Source organism: Gadus morhua, chromosome 7 (assembly GCF_902167405.1).
Source record: "Gadus morhua chromosome 7, gadMor3.0, whole genome shotgun sequence".
NCBI classification, from domain to species: Eukaryota; Metazoa; Chordata; class Actinopteri; order Gadiformes; family Gadidae; genus Gadus; species Gadus morhua.
Window position 1 is genome coordinate 3,530,050 of NC_044054.1, and position 17,533 is coordinate 3,547,582.

At 48.1% G+C, this 17,533-nt stretch overlaps 1 protein-coding gene and 1 pseudogene across 9 annotated transcripts in view; both read left to right on the forward strand.

The window, feature by feature from the left end:
- Nucleotides 1-12,694, forward strand: part of LOC115546880 (abl interactor 2) — a 30,060-nt gene extending 17,366 nt beyond the window's left edge. For 4 of the 9 annotated variants that reach the window (XM_030360671.1, XM_030360679.1, XM_030360673.1 and 1 more), the window contains 5 exons: nt 2,513-2,637; nt 7,596-7,748; nt 9,152-9,229; nt 9,829-10,035; nt 11,131-12,694. In XM_030360671.1, coding sequence (XP_030216531.1) covers nt 2,513-2,637; nt 7,596-7,748; nt 9,152-9,229; nt 9,829-10,035; nt 11,131-11,306 — 739 coding nt within the window. In that variant the 3' untranslated portion in view covers nt 11,307-12,694. The remainder of the gene's footprint in view (nt 1-2,512; nt 2,638-7,595; nt 7,749-9,151; nt 9,230-9,828; nt 10,036-11,130) is intronic. The other 5 variants (XM_030360672.1, XM_030360674.1, XM_030360675.1 and 2 more) reach the window with 3 other exon arrangements.
- Nucleotides 12,695-14,089: 1,395 nt separating this feature from the next.
- On the forward strand, nt 14,090-16,357 carry LOC115546884 (putative nuclease HARBI1; annotated as a pseudogene).
- Nucleotides 16,358-17,533: the final 1,176 nt, after the last annotated feature.

Here is a 17,533-nt window from a genome sequence, read left to right on the forward strand (position 1 = left end):
ACCCCTTCTGAACGCTCCCAAACCCCTTCTGAACCCTCCCAAACCCCTTCTGAACTCTCCAAAACCCCTTCTGAGCTCTTCCGATCTCTTCCTAACCCACCTGAGAGCCCCCGTAACCCTTTTCCTTAGTTGAGTCCTTGTTTTTCTGGTCCCTTCTCTTCCTCCTCTTCCTCATGACTAGCCGACACAAACACTTCCCCCCAAAACCCTCCCTTCCCCCAAACCCCCCTGTCCGGCGCTGCTTCCTCTCATCTCGTCCGTCTGTCTGCTGTCCGTCTTGTGTTCATAACCCGTCTCACTGTCATGTGGTCTCGCTCCCCTCGCCTAGAATGAAACGCTCTTGGTCTACCGTACTCTACCGCACTCTACCGCACTCTACCGTACTCTACTGTACTCTACTGTACTGTACTCTACCGTACGCTACCGTACTCTTCTGTACTCTACTGCACTCTACCGCACTCTACCGTACGCTACCGTACTCTACTGTACTCTACTGTACTCTACCGTGCTCTACCGCACTCTACCGCACTCTACTGTACTCTACCGTACTCTATTGTACTGTTCTGTACTCTATCGTACTCTATTGCACTCTACCGTACTCTACTGTACTCTATTGCACTCTACCGTACTCTACTGTACTCTACTGTACTCTTCTGTACTCTACTGTACTGTTCTGTACTCTACCGTACTCTACTGTACTGTACTCTACTGTACTGTACTGAAGGGTTCTAGCCGCAGCTAGAGCCCTTTATTTATAATATACTAGACTACTCCTTAAGGCCAATTTTCACTGGAATCGGCACGGAAGCGGCACGGCAGCGAAACGCTCACTGAAAATAATAGAAACCATTAAAGTCAACGTAGGCTATTCCACTGGATACGGCACCGGCAGGGCACGGAACCGTCCCCAAACCGGCACTTCGTTTACGATACTTGCCTCTTCTATTTCTGAAAGTTGCCGGTTCGCTGCCGTGTCTCAGAACACGACTACAGCCAATCAGTTTGCCTTTGCTCATGAATAATCATGAGCTCACATCGATTCCTATACAATTCACAGGGTATTGTAATATTATACAGTCTATCTATGGTATCAATAGCTAATCAGTGGCAAAGAAGAAATTAAAGTCTGCGTCGATGCCTCGCAAGTCCATTGTCGCGAGTGGACGTTGCCATGACGTCTAGAAATCATAGGTCTACCGTATTTAATGGATTATAATATTGATGCATATATATTATGTAGGGTTTGAATATAACTCATGAATAATATTGTATGAATAATTATTATAATTATGCACGCCTTGAGCCATAGTCGGAACGTGTCCGTGCCGCTTCCACTGGGGATTGCAGTACGGAACACAGCCGGTTCGCTGCCGTGCCGCTTCCGTGCCGATTCCAGTGGAAATTGGCCTTTAGTCTACTACCACATAGCCTGCTACTTAGTCTATTACTAGTACTACTACATAGCCTGCTACTTAGTCTACTAGACTACTACTATCCATCAGGTATCAACTAAGGCTGTAACTAGTACCCTTTAAACTACTAGATTACTACTTAGTTTACTACTAGTATTTAGCCTCGTACGGACGTATCCGTCTAGCTTGTACCACATGATCATCAAATGGCCGTTGTAGAAACTAGACCAGGGCGACCATGGAGTGTTTAACGGGGGCGTATCACACCACCAGGTGTGAGTATGGTTAGCCGCTGCAAATCGGCCTCTTCTGAAATCACAGGTGGGCGTGTCCACCTAGATGTATGACGGATAGATGAGCAGCGTCTGCTACCGTCCGTTGGGTAGGCTGGTAGACTGATCTATCCAGCGTATATACGCCCACCTGTGATGTAAGAAGAGGCCGATTTTGAAAACGGAGGATTTTATATGTCATCCTTAAGACTCCTCAGAGTATGAAGGGAGGGGTGATTAAGGTTTAACTTCTAAGTGTCTGTGTGTGTGTGTCTCTGTGTGTCTCCCTGTTTGTCTGTGTGTGTGTGTGTGTGTGTGTGTCTCTGTGTGTGTCTCTCTCTTTGCTACCCGTGTGTGTGTCTCTGTGTGTGTCTCTCTGTATCTCCCTGTGTGTGTGTGTGTGTGTGTGTGTGTGTGTGTGTGTGTGTGTGTGTGTGTGTGTGTGTGTGTGTGTGTGTGTGTGTCTCTCTGTCTCTGTGTGATTGTGTGTGTGTCTGTGTGTGTCTCTGTCTGTCTCTGTGTGTGTCTGTCGCTCTCCGTGTCTCGCTGTGTGTGTGTGTGTGTGTCTCTGTGTGCGTGTGTGTCTCTCCCTGTGTGTCTCTCTCTGTCTAACCCTAACCCTGTCTCTCTCTCTCTCTGTCTGTCTCTCTCTCTCTCTCTCTCTCCAGTAGTGGCAGCAGTGGGGGCAGTCACCCCAGCAGCAGCTGAGAGAACAGGGGGAGTGAACCCTAACCCTAACCCTCTCTCTGTCTGTCTGTCTGTCTCTCTCTCTCTCTCTCTCTCTCTCTCTCTCTCTCTCTCTCTCTCTCTCTCTCTCTCTCTCTCCAGTAGTGGCAGCAGTGGGGGCAGTCACCCCAGCAGCAGCCGCAGCAGCAGCAGAGAGAACAGTGGGAGTGGCAGCGTGGGACTGCCCATCGCCGTGCCGACGCCGGCCCCACCCACCGCCTTCCCAGGTAGACTCACTCACCCGTTCTGTCTCACCGTCTCTTATGCACACACACACAGACACACTTACTCTCTAACTCACTCTTCATGTCCCACTCTCTCTCAGTATTGATGTCTTACTATCAGACTCACCCTTTCTGTCTCACTCTCTATGTCTCACTCTTAGGGCCCTATCTTGCATCCGGTCGCAATTGACTTTCTACACTGGCGCATGTGTCGTTGCTAGTTTGCAACTGGCGCGGAGCGTTCTTTTCCGTGTACAAGCCCATAACTTTTTAGTGTCGGTAAATTAGGGAATGATCTTGCGCCCCAAGGGGCGGTTCGGCGAAAGGAGGAGGCGCTTTCTGGCGCAAACGTTCCCTGGTGCTATTTTGCAGTTTCAGAAATCTATTGCGCCACAAACCAGGAAATACCTGGTTAAAAGTCAGTGGCGCGTTGTTCAGATGCTATTTTAAGGGCGCATGCATAATGTTGCTTGTGCACCTCGCTTAGACACTTTTTGCTTCTCTCATCTACCTAGCCACACATTCTTGGTAAATTATTTGGGAAAGAACAGCTGATACAGCGGTAATAAGTTGTACTTTTAAATCAATGCATCTGCAAACACCGTACAGCACACATATTTTCTTGACACAGACATCGTGTACAAGCCCATAACTTTTAGGATTGATGAGTATTTGATCGTGAGAAAACATTGTTTTACCGCGAGTGAGTGTTAAAAAGAATGAATGAATGCGGGCGCGCGTGTGTGTATGTGGGGCTGCACGATATGGGAAAAATATGATATCCCGATATTTTTGGGCCTAATGGTGATAGACGATATATATCTCGATATTTTCTATAGAGTGGGTTTATGGCTTCGTCGCATTGTCCTGCGTACTACGGTGAAGGTTTCAGTGCGCCCTAACTTTAATCCCCCGCCCCCTCCCTTCTCCGTTCCATTTGGGAACATGTTTGGTTTCATTTCGCTTGTTTCGTATATTTTAAATAATTAATTAAGGGCGCCCCCAACACATTTGCCGCCCTAGGCGATCGCCTATGGTCGCCTATGCCGAGCGCCGGCCCTGGTTTCGGGGCAGAAGAAGCTGTCGCGGCCGTTGATGCAGCAGCACAGCCACGGAGTTTTACACATTCCTCATACTGCACTTTGTGCCGCTGCTGTAAATGGTGGAACAGATTTGTTGTGCTTCCACTTTTAGCCGGTTTTGCTACACTCTCTACAGATGACCTGCAGCTGCTGCTCATCTGTTTTTTTAAACCTGAACCATTGCTATATTATGGAGCCGTTGTTTCTCCTCTTTAAAAGAATTTCGTCTCCCGCCGCCATCTCGTTTTCTTTACCGGTATCCTCCATGCTTGTTGTGTTGTGAGGGGGCGGCGGGGGCGGGAATGAGGCGTATTTGCACACGGCACGTTCGGAAGGACAGAGTGGGAGGGGGAGGGGTCGCGCTCACACAGTCTCCAAGGCATCCACAGACGCTTGAGGCTGAAACTGACAATTTTAACGCATATATCGATATAAACGATATTGTCAAATCTTGTATCCCCTTGGAAATTATATTGATATATCTTACATAGCCGATAAAAGCCTAATTTATGCGCCGGTAAAATAGCAACATCGCCATAGAACCGCCCACAAAGCTACTTGCGCTTGGCGCTTCTCACTTGCGTTTTAGACTGTTAAAATAGGGCCCTATATGTATCAATATATGTCTCACTCTCTGTCTCACTCTTCCAGTATCACTCTCTGGCTCCCTCTATATGTCTCACTCTATATGTCTCAATCTCTCTGTCTCACTATATGTCTCACTCTCTCTGTCTCACTCTCTCTGGCTCAGTCTCACACACACACAAACACGCCCCTCTTGGAGAGGAGTCTTCTTGACCTCTGGTTCCACCGTAGAACCATAGCCTCTCTGACCTCTAGTCACATGACCTCTGACCTCTCCTGTTGATCTGCTGCTCTCTCCCTCCTTCTCCCCTCTCCTCTTCCTCCTCCTCTTCCTCTTCTCATCCCTCCTCCCGCCCCCCCCCAGGCGCCGCCCCGCCCCTCTCCACCTCCGCCAAGCCCCCCCCCGCCTCCACCCCTCCCACCCCCGGCACCCTTAGCCCCGCCCCCAGCCCCGCCCCCAGCCCCGGGGCCCCCACCACCGCCCTGGACGGGCCCCCCCAGGTCCCCCCCCTCACGGAGCCCCTGCCTGTCCCCCCCCCTCCCCCCCCACCCCAGCTCCCTCCCTCCTCCGTCCCCCAAGCTAGCACAGGCCACGCCTTCACCCCCCCGCCGACACAAGGTGAGTGCCTCCCCCCCCCCCACCACCTGCATCCCACCTCATCACACACCCTCCCCCCTCCTCTCTGAGGCCCCTCCCCCCACCTGCCTGAGGCCCCTCTCTCCTCCTGCCTGAAGCCCCTCCCCCCTCCTGCCTGAGGCCCCTCCCCCCTCCATTAAGGTGGATGCTGTTGCCATGGATACCCTCATCTCCATTTTCCTTTTCTTTTTCCTTTCTTTTAGAAGTTTGTTAAGGGTCCCATTTATGCTGCTTTATGGATGCTTATGTATAGGTGTTATTGGGCCCTTAATACAGTACTTGAAGACGTTCATGAAGTTCAGCCATTACGAGCCAGTCCCACAATGAGCTCTCCACAAACGTGCCGTTTTTAGAGGCGGGTCAAGGACGAGGATGGGGGTGTTGCCCTGAGCAGCTTGAGGCCACGGTACCATGCGCTCTGCTTACAGTGTATGTATCGCAATGGTGGGGCGCACACAGCCTTTGGACGTGTTCTGTAAATATTCTAGAACACTCCGGGTGCTCCGGCGGGAGTCCTGGAGCTCTATATCTCAATAATATCACATTATGCATAGATATCGATATCATATAATATATACTATCACGGCCAAAAGCTGTGTGAGCCACCAGATGATATTATGAATCTTTAAACGACTGCGTCAGGTTCTCTGACGTCTCTGGTTCTTCTACTTCCACATCAATTAGATTAGATTAGATTAGATTACTTTATTGTCCTTGTTCAACAGAGTTAATCAACGAAATTAAGTTTAGAGCATCACCACTGGCATAGTATATAAATATAAATATATTAATAAATAAATAATAGATAAATAAATAAATAAATAAATAAATAAATAACATGAATGAGAATGCAGCAAGTCCAGTCCATAGTTGTGATGTGTGAGAGTGAGATGGGGGGGGTTGCAGTCCTGAAATAGATGGAAAATAGTGTACAGTGCAGCAATGCAGTCCAGTTCACAGTTTTTCACACTGAAAAGACGCGCACAGCGTCTCCTCCTCCGCTTCTCAGCCTCAGGAGTGCTGGATGGTGATCTGGTGATCTCGGCTGGGATGGTGAAGTCCGGTGGGAGTTGGCGAAATGGAGCGTTGTTGAGCTTTAAAAGTTCATTTCGGCTGTACATCATTGTCGGGGTTTGAAAGCAGTGTGAAAAACTGGAATAATATTAAGTGCTACCAAAAATTACAAAAAAACATGCCAGATTTTGGGAGCTCTGGGCCGTTGCAACTATGTGCGCCGCCGCCATGGCAACAAAGCCATGTCTGCTGTTCTATCTGCTCATTGTGCGGCCATCTAGCTCAATAGCCGAGTCCGGGGTCTTGTTCTCCAGCCAGGTTTCCGTAAAGATTAAGCCGCAGCAGTTCTCGATGTGTTTTTGTGAAGCTAGTTCCAGTCGGATCTGCAGCCGCGCACAGCGTCTCCTCCTCCGCTTCTCAGCCTCAGGAGTGCTGGATGGTGAAGTCCGCTGGGAGTTGGCGAAATGGAGCGTTGTTGAGCTTTAAAAGTAAATTCCGGCTGTACTTCATTGTTCGGTTTGAAAGCAGTGTGAAAAGCTGTGTGAAATAATATTAAGTGCTACCAAGAATTACAAAAAAACATGCCAGTTTTGGGAGCTCCGGGCCGCTGCAACTATGTGCGCCGCCGCCATGGCAACCAAGCAATCTGAAGTAGACTGAACCACGACGTGGAGGAGGAAGGGATTGTTGCCCGCGATTGTCTCCCGCCGTAGCCCCGCTGCCAAGGCACCACCAACCCAAAGTTGGTGGTAAAAAACGTTGGGTTGGCAAAGCCAAAGTTCCATTCTCCCAATTCCTTCTCAACCAAGGCTGGTATTTCCCCGACTACGAGTCTCGTAGTGGGGCAAATACCAGAGATGTCAGAGAACCGACATGTTATGCGCCATAACACCAACAGCAGAACGGTTATCCAAATAACAAAGAAGTGTACAACAGTCGTAGCTCATTGTCTCATTGGCTGGCCAAATTCTCTGGGAGGGCAAAGCAAAGATGGGGAGGTAACCTGGCCCCTTATGACGACATATGGGGCCAAATTCGAAATCAAAATTATTTTTTTCAAAGGCAGAGCAGGATACCTAGTGCTCGTTTTACACCTAACGGCATTTCTAGCTACTGGGGAACCATAGGTAGGCTAGGGGAACTCATATTAATGTTAGGAAACCTCATAAAGTGACATTTTCATGCCATGGGACCTTTAAGTTTGTGTTTTTGAGTTTTGATTGTGGTTCAGTGTGTCGCTCGGTGAGTTGATTTAACGCACACACACACAAAGATCCAGAGTGTGTTTGGAGTTGTTCTCTGTTTCCGTGGTTTCAGTCGGTCCATCGCGCCTCCTCCTCATCCCATAGTCGCCATGGATCGCCAGCCCCTGGCTGCGTCTTGTTGATGTTGTCGTGTTTTGAATGCACCGGGCTGGATGTCGTCACGCCGCTACCATGCTACCGCTACCATGCTACCGCTACACAGCCGCTGTCATTCCATGCTGGTGTACCTGCTCTGTTGGTTTCTGCTGATCAAACCTCATCCTCCATTCAGTGGATGAGACTCACAGTGTCGGCGCCTCATTGGTCCAGCTTCAGCCTTTAGAATGTGATGTTGAGGATGAGAATACGCTAACGTCCGTGTGCCCCCCCCCCCCCCAGGTGTGCCTCAGTTCTACTCGATGAACCGGCCGCTGCAGACGGTGCAGAGCCCCCCGGTGGGGGGGTCCCTGCCCTACCGCCGGCCCTCCTCTGTCACCGGGCAGCCCGCCCACCACCAGCTCAACGGGGGCCCGCACTACACCCAGGGCCAAGGTACCGGCCGGGGCCACGTCGCCTCGCTCTGCACACATGCTCGCCGGAGCTGTGCTGCGAGGTGTTTACACTCTGTGTTAACACTCGGGGCATTTACACTCGGTGTTTACGCTCGGGGTGTTTACACTCAGGGAGTTTAAGCTTGGGTGTTTACACTCGTTGTTTACACTCAGGGCGTTTACGCTCGGTGTCTTCACTCAGGGTGTTTACGCTCGGTGTTTACACTCAGGGCGTTTACGCTCGGGCAATTACGCTCAGGGCGTTTACGCTCGGGCGTTTACACTCAGGGCGTTTACGCTCGGTGTTTAAACTCAGGGCGTTTACGCTCGGTGTTTAAACTCAGGGCGTTTACGCTCGGTGTTTACACTCGGGGTGTTTATACTCAGGGCGTTTATACTCAGGGCGTTTAGCAGGCGCTTTACCCAGCGCGACTTACAATAAGTCTGTCAGGAGCAAGAGAAACAACAGTATGTCTCTGTGGGTACAGTTAGGATGTTCATAGAAGCGTCTGTCTGTGTGAGAGCGATGGTTCATTGTTCAATACACCTTGTTCAAGTTCATGCACTTTTTTCCTGCAGCCCCGAATTGCTTATCCAGCTTTAGGATGACGCTGCTAAATCAATTGCAAGATGGTTCATGGGTGTCACAAAAAAACATTAATTGTTTCTTGTAAAATGGGTTATGCTACCTTGAATACGTTCAAGCAACATGGAGATGCAAACAGTTGACTCTTTTTTTTTTTTATAGGGGAGATATCATTAAACTAAGTTATAATGAAGGCAAAACATAAACTACGTATATTATAACCTTGTTTATCTTTAACATTAATAATAACAATAACACAAAACCTGCAGCAACCCATTCTGGCTCCAACAAATCCCTTCTGCTTGCTGTATTCATGAGGTCGGTGTTGGCTCCATCAGTGGAAGAAGACTTTGTAGGATAGAGACGGTCTCTCCCTGTGATGACCTCTAGTCTCCCTGTCTCAGTGCTCAGTCCTCTGTTGTGTTGAAGACGTTCTTCCAGGATGCAGAACATCTGTTCTCTGCCTCTGGTCCAACACCTGGCTGATCTCATCATGTGATGATTGGTTCTGCTCTGACGGGTCCTCACACCTCACTATCTGTCTCCTGTGTTTATATATATCCCTCTGTCTGTCTCTCACTTAAACTCTTTCTCTGTCTCACTTTCTCTCTCTGTCTTCCTGTGTGTGTGTGTGTGTGTGTGTGTGTGTGTGTGTGTTTGCGCGTGTCTGTTTTTGTCACTGTTTTTGTCACTGTTTCCCCATCTCTCTCTCTCTCTCTCTCTCTCTCTCTCTCTCTATCTCTCTCTTTCTCTCTCTCTCTTTCTCTCTCTCTCTCTCTCTCTCTCTCTCTCTCTCTCTCTCTCTGTGTGTGTGTCAGGCCCGCCCCCCCCCCCAGCCATGCAGATCACCCCCCAGCTCCCTCTGGTTGGCTTCGTGGCCCGAGTGCAGGAGACCAGTAAGTCCCCCCCTCCCGCCTCCTAGACTCCGCCTCCTGGATTTGAGGACTGCCTTACCATGTGGTCGCACGGTGCAACGAACGCATGAACAGATGAATGCATGCTCTCTTCCCTTTGTAATGGGTCAAGCTCCCTCCCTCCATCTCGACTGTGTCTCTCTGTCTCCGTCTCTCTCTCTGGCTCTCTCCCGCCGTCTCTCTCCTTCTCTGTCTGTCTGTCTGTCTCTCCGTCCGTCCGTCCGTCTCTCTCTCCCTTTGCATGGACAACGTTTCCTGGGTCTGTCTTCACTCTCTTAGACATGATCTCTCCCGCCTTCCTCTTGATGGGCCCAAGGTTACCATGGTAACCCACAGCATGCGTGGTTCCAGGAGGACGATACCCCAGCATGCACTGCTCTCCCTACACTGCCTACTCTCCTGAACAATTAAATGGTTGTTGTCTTGTTGTTGTGGTATTAATGTTTCGGGATTTCGCTCTCGCCGTGAATCGTGAGTGACAGATGCATTTGTCGGTCCCACCCCCTTCTCTCCTCCAATCGCTGGTCCCGCCCCCGGTGTCCCCTCTCCTGATTGGCCGTTCTCTGTGTCATTCCACCCAGTCTCGGACGTGCCCCCGCCCCCTCCGCCCGCCGAGGAGCCGGTGTTTGAGGAGCTGGCCCCGCCCCCCCCCCTGCAGGAGGAGTACGAGGAGGAGGAGCTGGACGGGGAGGAGGAGGAGGAGGAGGAGGAGTCGGCCGTGGTGGAGTACAGCGACCCCTACGCCGAGGAAGACCCCCCGTGGGCCCCCCGCACCTACCTGGAGAAAGGTGAGTCCCTCCGCGTTAGACCCCGCCCCTCGTTAGGCTGCTGCTCGTTAGACCCCCCTGGCCCCCCCCACCTACCTGGAGAAAGGTGAATCCCTCCTCGTTAGACCCCGCCCCTCGTTAAGCTGCTGCTCGTTAGACCCCCTCGTTAGGAGGACCCCCCCCACCTACCTGGAGAAAGGTGAGTCCCTCCTCGTTAGGCCCGCCCCTCGTTAGGAGGACCCCCCCCCCACCTACCTTGAGAAAGGTGAGTCCCTCCTCGTGAGGCCCGCCCCTCGTTAGGAGGACCCCCTCCCCACCTACCTGGAGAAAGATTAGCTCGTTCGGCCCCCCCTCGATAGGCTGCTGCTCGTTAAGCTCCCTAAGGCTTCAGGTCAAGGGTCAAGGTTATCGGTTCTGACCAATCACGAAGCGGAGGCGGGTCTAGGGGCCTCAGCAGGGAGCAGGATGTGAGTCGGACCCCACAGCCTGCCACACAGGGATAAGCCTTCGGGCTTCATCGTGACAGCCCTGACTGTTCATGTATTTCAACTAGAGCTGTCAGTTAAACGCGTTATTAACGGCGTTAACGCAAACCAAATTTAACGGCGTTAAATTTTTTATCGCGCGATTAACGCAATTATTTTATTAAAAATTTTTTTTTTTTTTTTTTTTTTTTTTTTTCTTTGACTCAAAACAAAGAAGCAGTAGCCTGACTGCTATGTTCAAATGACATTTGTTCAAAGCAGTCGTTTAATTGCACTATAGGCTCTTTTTTTGTATCGTCCTGTTTTGATCAGTGTATATGCCAATGTTGTTATCAATAAAAAATCATTTGCACAAGGCAAGCCGATGCACTTCACCATGTTGATAAGAGAATTAAAATGAGAAGAATTATGGGACAAAAAAATCAAGGGATATTTAGCATAGAAAAATAATTTGCGATTAATCGCGATTAATTAGAGTTAACTATGACATTAATGCGATTAATCACGATTAAATATTTTAATCGCTTGACAGCTCTAATTTCAACGTATGACACAGAGTGCTGTTCATGTTTTACATCAAAAGGGTCAAATGAAATCACTCAGGACCCTGCCTCTCCCCTTCCCCCCCCAGTGGTGGCCATCTACGACTATGCGAGGGACAAGGAGGACGAGTTGTCCTTCATGGAGGGGGCCATCATCTACGTGATCAAGAAGAACGACGACGGCTGGTACGAGGGCACCATGGGGGGTACCACCGGCCTGTTCCCCGGGAACTACGTGGAGAGCATCATGCACTACGCCGACTAGAGGCCCCGCCCCCACAGGGGGGGAGAGGGGGGGGAGCCCACCAGAGCCCCGCCCCCCCTTCCCGCGCCAGGGGAACAAGTCAGGGACTTTGGTCAGACAGAGCATGATCACTCTACTGGGAGGACTGGGAGGATCTACCCGACTGGGAGCTGGATTGGGAGCCTGACTGGGGGGGAACTGGACTGGGAGAACTGGGAAGAAATACCGGACTGGGAGGAAGAATTTTCCATTTTTCTTTTTTTGAAGGAGTTCTAAACGACAAACTGACGTTGGCCCGTCGCCACGGCCGCCATTTTGTTTCTCCGCTCCTCTCCATATATACTCTAACCTGTAATACAATATTCTTTACTCATTATTCAGCATTTGGGAGATTTAGTTTTACGCGGTTGCGACTTCTCATTCCGACCTTTGTTCCGATCTTTCTAAGCTGTATTTATTTGGCCTCAGTAGTTGGACGGGGTTGTGGGTTTGAAACCGGGGTTTGTTGTTTTGTCGTTGATGTTTTTAATCGTGTTCTCCTCGCAGCCAGCCCTGGAAGGGGCGGGTCTTGCGTTTGACGTCGCCGACCGACCAAGAAGAAATCCTGAACTTTCTAGAATTCTGAATCTGAGAGTTCCGGAACGTGGAACCAAAGGTTCCAATGTGCCAAAGCCCTCGAAGCTACAGAGTATAAGCACAGACAAAGTCCTACACTAGACTAAAGTAGACACATGAATCTATATATATGAAAGATATATAAATGTATACGATATCAAAGTCCCGCTTAGTTAGAAAAACAGAAGTATTTTTTTACAGGTTGATTTGGAACGGGTTATCGTAACTTACTAGTAACCTTTTGACTGACAGGGGGGCGTGACACCACTAGGCTCCGCCCCCTGCTGTTTTTAGGGCGGGACCACCCCCCCCCACACACAGGGAGCCATCCCATAATTCAGCCCGACAGCCACAAAGTCGCTTCCCCCTTCGTGCAAAACAATAATAGACGCTTCCGACTTTCGTAGCTCGTAAACGTAAAGTTTGTTGGGAGTTCTCAAACGGAAGGCGATAAACGAGGCCTCGTTTCCATGGTGATATTAATTGTGTAAACTGAGATGTATTTTTGAAGGGCTTTAACAACTATTACGGGCCTGGTTTGTATTTGACTTCTTTTAGTGGGTTTCCATTCCGTTGCCGGGTGACAGACGCATGTTTCGATATGAAAAAAGCCGATGTTTCTTTTGTCCCCCGGCCGGCGGTCTTAAAGTCTTAATATTTCCGATGAGTGGTTGTTTTTATTTTCGGTTCTCGGGACCCGTGCCATAACCAAGTGCTTGTTCTGTCTGACGCTTGTCTCTTCATCGCAATAAATATCAGCCCCGTCACGGGAACCGTTTGCATCGGAAAACAAACTCAGCGTTATTTGTTCTCTTATGTTTCTTTCCTTTTAGGGGCGGGGCTTAAAGCACACATTCATGTAGTATTAAAGATGTCAAAGTATGTTGAGAGGAAGTGATGATAAATGTTGATGTATTACGTCCTAACCAACGGAGACTCCATATGAACTTAAGCCAGCAAGCTAGCTAACCGCTATGTTAGCTAACCTCTGCGTTAGCTAACTTATTCGTTAGCTAACCGCTACATTAGCTAGCCGCGGTGTTACCCGCGGCTAGCTAATGTAGCGGTTAGCTAACGAATTCTCTAACGACATTCTCTCCAGCTTTTCGGTTCTGACTGGGACAGGATGGGGATGTTGTCTTAAAGTGTTTATGATTAGAAACAGAGAAGACAGACGTCCTCAGCTTTTGTTTATGGAGGATCTCATGTTTTATCTTTAACCTCACTTTAGCTTTTATTGTTGAGGCAAAGCGGGTAAAAAACACCTGGAACAGGTGAAGATCACGGGTGAGGATCGCGGATGAACATCTGGGACAGGTGATCACAGGTGAAGATCACAGGTTAGGATCAAAGGTGAAGATCCCAGGGGCCGGTATTTCAAAATGATCCGACAGGATTAATCCACCTGGATTGGATTAAATCCTGATCAGATCCTAAAAACGGGTATTTCAAAGCAAATCTGATCCTGAAGATTCAGATTCAGATTTGGCAATCCAATCCTGCCTTTGATCCGGATTAAAAGCTGCTGTTGAGTATTTCAAAACTTAAGTGGGAAATCTGGATCAGTTTGATCCTAAAAATCAGGATCACCCTGATCCCACCTCAGAGGTGGATTTGAGGGAGATTACATGTTAAGATTTGAACAGTTGAAGTGTAACTGCTCCCAAAGTTTTTTGTTTAACACAACTAAGCTTCACTGCTGTTTGATCAATGTTTATTTCCTTTTCACGTTCCTTTTTTTTTTCTGCAAACATGCACGCTGTTCACTGCAATGCTTTAACAAATCGGCGTCTGAAGTGCAACTTAGAATAAACATTACACTACTGCGTGTAAGTGACATTACAAACTCCAATTAACAAGGAATTATGAAGGAAAAACAATGTGATTTATTAAACAAACAGTGTTAAACTATGCAGTATACATTTCAGTCTTTTAATTGCTTTTCCAGCAACTGAATTCTTAACTTCACTTCTTCTTGTCTAAGAAGTGTTAGTTTGATTTGTTCATTTGTTAGAATTATTTGTTGCTGAGCCCGTTCCGTTTCCACCTTCAGTAGTTCATTGTAGCCATCCCCCTTCTCAGCTTGCCTTTTGCGCTTACATGGTGGTGGTGGTGCCGGTGGATTCCACATCTCCTCCAAGACAGGTCTCTGGCTTGTGCTGGGCTCTTCAAATGCCAGCTCCACAGGGGTGAGGGTGACCAATTCAGCAGACAGGTTCAGAGGCTCCGTGGGGTCGATTGACTCCCCTGTACCAGCTGGCAGTATTCCAAACAAGGCTTGGGAACTCTCACCTCCTATGATGTCCAAAACCGTATCAGTGAACTCCCCACGTTTTATGGACTTGTTCCCTGTTTGGGGGTTTTTCGCCTCAGAATGGTCCTTCGTAGCCTTTTGCTTTAAGTTTTTCCACCTAAGCCGAACCTGCTCAACACTCCGCCGTTGGCCACTACCAGTGGCATTAATTTGCCTTGTTATGTCGGCCCATATTTTATTTTTTACTTTTGAGGACAGAGAACTCTGTCCAGGACCACTAAAACCTCCAAAAAGGACCTGGTAATTGGCACGAACACCCTCCAAAAAGGCCGTTGTCTCTGCTGTTGTGAAATTACTTCCTTTATTCTTCTCCATGTTGTCTGAGAAAGCCCTATCACTAAGGAAGGCCTTAAATTCCATAAAGCTAAATTGAAAGCAGGTGAGAAAGAACAGGTCACAGACTTTAAAACTGGGCTCGTTAGGTCAATGACCTTTGCTTCTGCAACATGACATCCATAGTACATGTCCTGCGGCACCGTAAGAGACGATACAAGCCTCGTCAGTATGTCCAACGAGGTAATTTCATTGAGCAGTACTCAAATGATGAGCTTTATGCACGGTTTAGATTTCGAAGAGAAGATATTTTGTATATATGTGAAATTCTTCACCCACATCTTCAACGTCCTACAAGAAGGAGTCATGCCTTAACTGTGGAGGAGCAGGTGCTTATTGCCCTACGTTTCTTTGCCTGTGGATCCTTCTATGAAGTCATTGCAGATGGCCTGGCTGTGACAAAGTCTACGGTGGGACACGTCATGCATTCAGTGGCAGCAGCCCTGGCTGGTCTAATTCACCAGTATGTGAGATTTCCAGATACTGAGGAAGAAATAACACAAACCAAGAGAAAATTCTTCTCAATTGCCAGGATGCCTAACCCATGAAAGAGAATGGGAATTTGTCAACAGAAAGGGACGGCATAGTATCAACGTGCAGCTCATAGGGAATGCTGACCTTAAAATAACCAACTTTGTTGTGAGATGGCCTGGTTCTGTACATGATGCACGGATTCTAAGAGAAAGTCATCTCTACAGAAGACTGCAACAAACTGCGCCGGATGGTATCCTCCTGGGTGACAGTGGCTACCCACTTCTACGGTGGCTTATGACCCCCTTTGCTACTGTCACATGTGACCCACAGCAGAGGTATAACAATGCACACAGCGCAACAAGGGGAACAATTGAGCGTATCAATGGTGTTTTAAAACGCAGATTTGCCTGCCTGAACTATCTTTGTGTGGAGCCGAAGCAGGCATGCAATATAATATCTGCCTGCATTGTTCTTCATAACATTGCCCAATTGAGAAGAGTTCCTCTGAATGAAGACATCCTGGACAGACCACCACTTGAGGCAGAAGTACCACAGCTGCAGCCACCACCACCACCACATCAAGCAGATGAACCAGCAGGAAGAGCAGTTCGAAATGCCATGGTTAATTTGTATTTCTCTTGATCCTCATTGATAAGGTCTGGTGCTTTTGTTTAACAAAACTTCGATTTGTATGTTTAAGTTTGAATATGAATGCCTTATTTAAGTAACAGTTTTTTTTGTTAAGTTACCCACTGATAAAGGCCTCCACTGAAACTCTGTCAAATGTTTTTATTCACATGCATTCAGCACACACACTTAATTTTCATAGCCAAAGCTCAAAAAGTAATGCCATTTGGAGCAAGTCTGTGCAAGTCTCTTCCCACAGACATCTGTAAAGAAAATCTAATATTAAGGTTTTAGGGCTGTCCCCTTTGTTAACAACTGTTTCCTAAAAAGATATGTACAACACATTTTAAAATCTACACACAATGCCTTGCGAGTGAATGCATTCAAATGGACTGCGGACCGCAACATACAGACGCTAGCCTATTTACTAGCTTGTTAGCTCCTTAACACAGGAGTCAATGGAGCAGCGTTAGCTCGCATTAGCGCGAACTCTGCTTAATTAGAGATCGCCGAGCTCTTCTTTCAACTTTGTGCTGATTTACATAATTGGTTAACTCAATATAATGATTGCCTTTCGTCTAGTCTGAGGACGCATCAACACTGGCTAAGTTTATACTTTAATTCAGAGACAATAGTTGAGCTAGCTTCTCCTTTTTCTGTAAAATGTTGGCTCCATTTCCTTTTTCCTGCATGTGATCCAGGGGGCGGGACGGATTTGGACATCCCAATCTGCCGGTATCAGGATTTGGTTATCCGGATCATTCTGATCTGGATTACAAGTTTTGAAATACCGGCCCCTGGGGCCGGCATTTCAAAACTTGTAATCCAGATCAGAATGATCCGGATAACCAAATCCCCCTGTCCTCAGCCACGGATCAACCTGATCTATCCCGGTATTTCAAAACTTTGCTGGATTGGATCAGAGTGATCCTGATACCAGCAGATTGGGATGTCCAAATCCGTCCCGCCCCCTGGATCACAGACAGGAAACAGGAAATGGCATCCTGGCAATTGAGAAGAATTTTCTCTTGGTTTGTGTTATTTCTTCCTCAGTATCTGGAAATCTCACATACTGGTGAATTAGACCAGCCAGGGCTGCTGCCACTGAATGCATGACGTGTCCCACTGTAGACTTTGTCACAGCCAGGCCATCTGCAATGACTTCATAGAGGGATCCACAGGCAAAGAAACGTAGGGCAATAAGCACCTGCTCCTCCACAGTTAAGGCATGACTCCTTCTTGTAGGACGTTGAAGATGTGGGTGAAGAATTTCACATATATACAAAATATCTTCTCTTCGAAATCTAAACCGTGCATAAAGCTCATCATTTGAGTACTGCTCAATGAAATTACCTCGTTGGACATACTGACGAGGCTTGTATCGTCTCTGACGGTGCCGCAGGACATGTACTATGGATGTCATGTTGCAGAAGCAAAGGTCATTGACCTAACGAGCCCAGTTTTAAAGTGTGTGACCTGTTCTTTCTCACCTGCTTTCAATTTAGCTTTATGGAATTTAAGGCCTTCCTTAGTGATAGGGCTTTCTCAGACAACATGGAGAAGAATAAAGGAAGTAATTTCACAACAGCAGAGACACGGCCCTTTTGGAGGGTGTTCGTGCCAATTACCAGGCCCTTTTTGGAGGTTTTAGTGGTCCTGGACAGAGTTCTCTGTCCTCAAAAGTAAAAAATAAAATATGGGCCGACATAACAAGGCTAATTAATGCCACTGGTAGTGGCCAACGGCGGAGTGTTGAGCAGGTTCGGCTTAGGTGGAAAAACTTAAAGCAAAAGGCTACGAAGGACCATTCTGAGGCGAAAAACCCCCAAACGGGGAACAAGTCCATAAAACGTGGGGAGTTCACTGATACGGTTTTGGACATCAT